The sequence below is a fragment of the Frankliniella occidentalis genome, unplaced genomic scaffold (assembly GCF_000697945.3).
Source record: "Frankliniella occidentalis isolate FOCC.00 unplaced genomic scaffold, Focc_3.1 Scaffold87, whole genome shotgun sequence".
NCBI lineage: Eukaryota > Metazoa > Arthropoda > Insecta > Thysanoptera > Thripidae > Frankliniella > Frankliniella occidentalis.
The window spans coordinates 529,267-536,409 of NW_026267216.1; the positions used below are offsets into that span (position 1 = coordinate 529,267).

The following is a 7,143-nucleotide window of genomic DNA, read 5'->3' on the forward strand; positions in this document are numbered from 1 at the left end:
AAAGGGGGGGGGGGGCAGACGAGTTCAGCAGATGAAATACTAATGAAAGACATGTACTATGGATATTGGACACAGCTCCAATGCTGCATTTGGCCTCAGATGCATTTGAAGCTCTTCAGACTATCAATACCTATCACTGCAAACACAGCACCGTTTCACAAATCTGTCATCATGTTCAGACTAATGATACTTTCACATTTGCACAGGCGAATTGAAAAACTTTATTATCAAGAGGCAGGATATCCCAGGTGCTATCTGTTGCGTAGATGTCACTGCCATCAATGAAAGGCGGCCAATCACAGGCACAGTATATTATTTTCCATGAAAACCAACACAATAATTACTGGACGCAGAGCAGCCATATGAGCGTGGACCATTCAAAAGCTATTTAACATAATACTTTCAATGTTGTTGTTTTTTTAATCAAACCCCAACAATGTGATGCCTATGAATTTGAGATATTTTGCTTTAGATGCTGTAGTTGCTCGTCAAAATTACAAATGCGTTAATACAGTTAGGATAAAATCTATTAAATATGGTATAGTAAGATTAAAGATAATCAAATTTCATGCAATGAAATAACAACATAAACATCATCCAAAAATAGAGGCCCAAACAAATGAGGAGAATTTGATGGCACAAAGACAATAGATAAAGTCAGGTTAGGTTCTACAACTTGTTTTCATTTTAAAAGTGATTTCCCAGTTATCAATACTTTCTGATTTGAATGACAGGTGAGTTAAGTAAGAATGTGTATACGCCTCTTCATTCTTTGTATTTAATAGTTTAACGACGAAAGTATAAAATCAGTTGGCCCTGACAGATAGAGATTTTTGTTGTTGACGTCTCCCCGTGATTCAAGTTTAAGCTACAGATTCCATGTTGAGACTCTGAAACTTGGTGCAGATCCTGACAGTATTTTGCGATGCGGGCAGAACCAAAATGAATGCCCAAAACAAGTGTGGCTGAATGAAAATAAGCTAGTATTGTGATATGATAGTACGCCTACTTACAGAGGTTGAGGGAGAGTTGCTGACACTTGGAGAGCGTTGAATAGTCACCAGCGCCATTTCAAGTTTTAGAAATCACTTAGAAGTCACTTTCACCACATTCTCGCACAGAATTACGATCCAGGCCGCGTCAAAGTACACATTTTTACACGAAAAACATCGTTTTCGTAAACAAATGGACCATTATTACCATTGATTGGTGTTGGACGGTACCACTGCCTTCCTAAAATATCGTACACTGACTGCTCGCTCGAGTTTGGTTTCGTTATTCGCACTACGCTGAGCAGACGAAATAACATGAAATAACCTCATCAAAATCATTGCGCCACTAGTCTGTCACCCGTACTTTTAATAGGCAAAATAGCCTTGAATATCTGTAAAATCTGGTTTGTTTTCAACATTTTACGAACATGGCAAAAATATTCACTCCTACAAACCAAATAAGATTGACAAATGTAGCAATCGTACGAATGAAGAAAGGAGGAAAACGTTTTGAAATTGCATGTTACAGAAACAAAGTTGTGTCTTGGAGAAACGATATGTTAGTATTTCAAGCACATATGGGTTGCGAGAATCAATTGTGAAAGTTCTTAAATTTTGTTTCTTTTATTTTAGAGAAAAGGACATTGATGAAGTCTTACAAACGCACTCAGTATTTACAAATGTCTCTAAAGGCCAAGTTGCCAAAAAGGAAGACTTGATCAAAGCGTTTGGCAAAGATGATCCAACGGAAATCTGTAAAGAAATTCTTGCCAAAGGAGAACTCCAAGTGTCGGATAAGGAAAGAAATTCTCAGCTTGAATCCCTGTTTAAGGATATTGCCACCACGGTTGCAGGTGAGATTACACGTATATCAGCGCTTCCACCAATATGATTGTTCATAATCGTGTCAATCCTTTAATGTTGTTATCTAACATTTTTCAGACAAATGTGTCAACCCAGAAACAAAACGGCCTTACCCAGTTTCCATGATTGAGCAGACTATGAAAGATGTACACTTTTCAGTGAAGCCTAACAGAAATGCAAAGCAACAAGTGAGTCATTTTTACATACTTTTATTAGTAACAGGGATGGATCATGATCCTAATTCTCTTGCTCTAGAGTAGGCCCTTCAATTTTCAGACATTAAATTTGTATCAAACATCCTTTAACTTGATTTAATCTTGAAATATTTATTTGTAAGGCCTTGGATGTTATACCCATGCTTAAGGAAGCCATTCCTCTGGAAAGAGCTCAAATGCGACTAAGAGTTGTTGTTGCTGGAAAAGAAGCTCGCAAACTAAGAGACAAGCTTGTGAAATTAACATCAAAAGTGGAATGTGAAGATTGGGAGAGTGGAACTCTAAATTTTGTAAGTATTGCAAAGCGTACCTTTCTGTAATGCAGTTTACTTGAGTTCACTTTCATTAAAAACACTTGCCTCCTCTCAGGTGTGTTTAATAGACCCTGGACATTTTCGAGCTATCGATGAGCTTGTAAGGTCAGAAACTAAAGGGGCTGGGCAACTTGAGCTCTTAAACTTAAAAGAAGTCACAGAAGGGGACGAGCTTTTAGAGTAGAATGTAAGTTAATACATTTTCTTCTTTATTACCGTTTTGTACTGCATTGATTTGGGAAGAAGAATTGACATTTGTCCGTTATATAAACCTCCAAATACAAGACTATTTTAAATTTGGAGCAATATTTTCCACCTGACAGTTATTTGCAATTTCATATTGTGTAAAGGTCAGAGCAAAAGATGATTTCCTATTTAGTCAAATTATTTAATTCAAATGTAAGTTGCATGGTTGACTAGAAGCCAACCAGCAACTCTTCAGATACACATCTTCATGATTCATCATCTATTTGTGAGGGATCTACTGTATTTCTACTATATTTTTATTAACATTCAAAAAATAATTGCAAACACAATTATTTAAAGATAATAATATCACATGGCATGACATTTTGAGAAATAACCCCTCTGATGAAATTGTAATACTGAACCATAATCAATAAATTTATGAGACCATAACCAATATTCTTCAATGAAAAACAAAAACAAAAACATATTTCATTGAATGTTTTCTGCTTTGGTGTTCGACTTACTAAGGCACTACAAAGGAACTTGTTAGTTGGATATTAAATTATCTATCCCTTACTATTCCTTTTACTTGACTAAAGAGAGGCACAATACTTCAGTTGGCAGGAGTAACCTTCACGAGACTTCTTAAGAACTAGACACGTTAGATGTGTTGGGTGTGCTAGGTGATGATTTTGGTGTATAAACAGATTCAATAGCTCCATCTGCTTGTGATGCAACTCGTGAAATGACAAATAAGAAATCTGCCAGCCTGCAAAATCAACAATATAAGAGTGAGATATGAAGTAATGTACAGAATAAGAACAAATATTCCATTAATTGGTCATACCTGTTAAGGTAAGCTAAAACTTCACCATCAAGGTTACCATCACGAACCAATGGTAAAACTTTTCTCTCTGTTCTTCGACAAACTGAAAGAGCTACATGCAACTCTGCAGATACTAGACCTCCACCCTGCAAAAAAGAAAACTTCACAAAATATCCTCATTTGATGGAATTCTTAAGAGGGAAATGCTTTAGTAGATAACTCACAGGTATAACAAAATGCTCAACAGGAGGCAAAGCTTCACTGAATTCTTCAATCCATTCTTCAAGTTCTGAAACATGACGCTTGGAAAAAGTTGTTCCTTTGATGCTTAATGGGGATGGACTGACCATAGGTAAAACTTGAGTAGAATTGTGGGTGTTTGGTGCATTATAGCTGCAATTAGATATAGCTACGCTTATGTCAATGAGGATTGTTTGAATTCGTTTAAGGTATTCTACATAGGAGTGTCCATTCTCATGTGCATGTTCTCGAGCTAATCTAAACAAATATATCAATAGGCACATTATCAGTAAGTAATTTAAAAAATGAGAAAAATTAAATTAAATTCAAGTTATAGACTTACCCTATAAATGAACAAAGTTCATAACATGAACCCATTGCATGGAAAATTTGATCATCTTTGGGTTTCACAGCACCCATTAAAGTCACAGCAAAACCATCATCTCCTATTCTTGGAATACGCTCTTTGTGGCCTTCATGGGGAACAGAAGTGCTTCTTTGCTGTATAGCTGGAGCTTCATTGTTAGTAGTGTTTGGTGGTTTGGAGCTGGAAAATTTTAAATCAATGGTAGAAGTGAACAAAATTAAGGCAAAAAAATGTAATTACACACTACATGCTTTGGAATTATTTTAAAAATGATTAAATTTGTAGAACTTTCTGTAAGTGCAAGCTATATGAAGTTCTTAATGCACATTTTAATGCATGTTTAAGCACTAATAGTGCATATTATCATGTGTTCATCAAGAGTAGAAAACAACTGCGTTGCATTACTGTGCATGAATCCATGCTTACTCAACTATGCACCACTGTGATTATCTATATTATTACTGGAAAATAAAGCAATAACTCTCTGCAAGTAGGCACGAAACGAAATCGTGACCATGTTTCAGATGCACAGATTTCTGCTTAACTCAGGCTCAAAAACCTCCCTACGATTTAAGTGCACTGACTTTGAACAAAGATTAAAGAATATCTGAAAATTATGACGGAATCACACTTAAAAAAAAAAAATTATCGAGGGAGACCATGATTTTAAAGGGTGTATAGCATACGCAATAAGAAAATCCCTTCCAAATCAAAAGCTTTGAGTGGTTGTGAAAGTTTTCTCGTGGGGTTAGGGCATACCCATAACTAGACGATAAAAAATCAAGTCCTCAGTTACCTGTAACGACTACACGCAACGATTTCTGAAACTTGTTTCAGCATAGTCTTTCTTATGATGCGCCGCGCAACATCCATGCCGTGTGTACTATTTAAGCAGGTTTTAGGAACGAAAATAGCTGCTTCACGACGAATTCGTCTGCTTGTGCTTCCTCCTCAGCAGATATTCGCACTCGAAGGGCACATAGGCTATGTTCTGTTATTTGCACTGCAAAGGGCCGGTGTCGAGGAAGGAGCTCGAAAGGGATGGAAAGGACTACCCCCGGCCTAGAAGATCTTCGATCAATTAACACTTCCCTGCTGTTAAAGATGTGGTGGGGAAGGTGTGTAAGTGGTTCAGGTGGTTAAGGTGCACCCACAACAAACGATTCCCGTGGCGACGGTAACAAGTAGCGCCTGCAAGGTGTTGGGTAGGCCAGCCCGCCAAGCAGCTATGTGGAGACGGCGGCCCAGCAGCAGGCTGACCGAGGCTGACCGATCAATTCAGCTGCAAAGGTTTAGGACATCTTTCGCCTACGTTCCTCCGCTGACGCATTACATGCATTGTGCTTGTGCCCTTAAGAATTAATGGTCGATTTCCTGATTCGAAGTCGCCGACCGAGAAGTTTTCGAAACATCCTGACCAACCCTGAATATAATTCCATCCAGCCCCACCATACCTTTTACTCATCCGAAAGGTGCATGCATGCGCCCTAGAAAAGTTGTCCTATGAAGCTCTTTTGTCTCAATTAAAAATAAACTTTCTTGTATAAATAACGTACTTTATTGGGCGCCGAGACGGGTGTATTTATACACGATGAAACTGCGGTTGCGAGTAACTATACAACCCATATGGCTCCGAGGCGAGGGAGCCTGCTTGTGCGCTGTCTCTGCGGACCTCAACCTTTACTCTCGAGCAGAGACGCGCCTCACTATAATAATGGCGTCAAATTATTCTCTCTGTATCCCAGTATAGTTCTGCGAAGGCGATGATTGCATCCTCATCGAGCTCTCAATCCCATGATCATGTGATGAAGATCACCATTACCATGAGAAAGACATGAAATTTCGTGGTACTTGGTTTGTGCTGGTCTGTGCCGGACTCCAACCGAAACAGGGAGTCGCGGGCGGGGGAAGTCCACTAGCCAATAAAGGCATGGCGCCTCCTGCAGCGCTCCATAGTCTGGCGCCGACCGCGACCGAGTGCACCCGCTCCCTGCCTCCGACATGGCCGTGTTCACAGCGCTGATGGTAGCCGCCGGCGTCCTCGGCTCCAGCTCCGCCAACCAGCTACGTGAGTGGGGATACGAGAGCTATGACGACCACGGTCTCGCCTTCTCGAGCTCACCCGAGGGTACGCACCCTGAAAATCTTCGATAGTCTCAGACGATCTCTTCATGAGCGGATCCAAAATCCATGCCTTTTGCCTACTAACAGGGTGAAAGTAGTGCGATTTGCCTAGTTTCAGGCGTGGAAATCCGGCGTTGACTCTGAAAGAGTTGAGCAGTTGAGGAGTAAGTCCCGCTGACCCGGGGGAGGGGGGGGGGGCTCTGGCGGAGCGAGGGGTTTTCACTTGTGTTGTACACTGTACCGCACTCCTAGAATTACGCGTCATGTATAATACCGAGAGATAGGAAAATATGCCCTTAAATGGTAGAATTTGGGTTGGCAAAGCTTGTGTAATACCGGCGTGAAATGGGTAATATGTAATACACTGTACACGAAAGCTCCAAGTAAAAACCCCCTCCTCGCACCGAGGGTTATGCCTGCCTCTCCGGTGGCTTTCTAGGGCGATCGAGCGGGTACTTCGGTACTTCAACTCAAAAATTCGGCGTACTGGGGGAGAAAGTGGCGTCAGTCACTTTCTAGTCCCTTCTACTCATTTTTAGTCACAGCTTGTCACGACGGTCATTCCTACTGGGTGTCCTGGAGAGTACGAGGCAGCTTGATGGGTTGCCTACGCATTGGCGTGCAGGATGCAGGCGCGGAGGGTGAGGGGGGGGGGGGCAGAAGAGGTGGTGGGAGGCGGCCGATTGCCTCCTACTACCTCCACCGTTACCCCTCGACCTTCGCGCCTGCACGCTAGTGCGTAGGCAACCCATCGAGCTGCCGCGTATTCTCCAGGACATCCGGAAGTCTGCTTAGCCACAACATACATACCTAATACCTAATACTCTCATGGCCACAAAAAGTCAGTAGACCTACAAGTCACAATACGTCACACAAAATAATCACAAAACGTCTCTGCCACCTACCTGAGTTAAGGCAGGCCCCCTCGAGCATACCCGTACCGCGCTCTTTTTAGCCTCGGCGTGGGGGACGTGCAGCCGCTCCAGCCCACAGCTCAACCAGTGCCTGCAGG

At 41.4% G+C, this 7,143-nt stretch overlaps 3 protein-coding genes across 3 annotated transcripts in view; 1 reads left to right on the forward strand and 2 right to left on the reverse strand.

Moving 5' to 3' along the window:
- LOC113201941 (protein phosphatase Slingshot) overlaps positions 1-1,212 on the reverse strand; it is a 61,507-nt gene extending 60,295 nt beyond the window's left edge. Inside the window, exon 1 of the mRNA XM_026415952.2 lies at positions 1,014-1,212. Within this exon, the coding sequence (XP_026271737.1) occupies positions 1,014-1,070 (57 nt within the window). The 5' untranslated portion in view covers positions 1,071-1,212. The remainder of the gene's footprint in view (positions 1-1,013) is intronic.
- Positions 1,213-1,290: 78 nt separating this feature from the next.
- LOC113202013 (ribosome maturation protein SBDS) lies at positions 1,291-3,024 on the forward strand. Its single transcript, XM_026416046.2, has 5 exons — positions 1,291-1,551; positions 1,626-1,846; positions 1,935-2,044; positions 2,194-2,361; positions 2,441-3,024. Exons 1-5 carry the CDS (start codon positions 1,421-1,423, stop codon positions 2,567-2,569), a joined length of 759 nt encoding a protein of 252 aa, XP_026271831.1. The 5' UTR covers positions 1,291-1,420; the 3' UTR covers positions 2,570-3,024.
- Positions 2,753-5,641, reverse strand: LOC113202012 (corrinoid adenosyltransferase MMAB). The gene is made up of 5 exons (XM_026416045.2): positions 4,804-5,641; positions 3,984-4,187; positions 3,625-3,898; positions 3,422-3,546; positions 2,753-3,343 (listed from the first exon to the last, which is right to left on the reverse strand). The coding sequence occupies exons 1-5, from the start codon at positions 4,878-4,880 to the stop codon at positions 3,220-3,222; spliced, it is 804 nt and encodes a 267-aa protein (XP_026271830.1). The 5' UTR covers positions 4,881-5,641; the 3' UTR covers positions 2,753-3,219.
- Between the last annotated feature and the right edge of the window lie 1,502 nt (positions 5,642-7,143).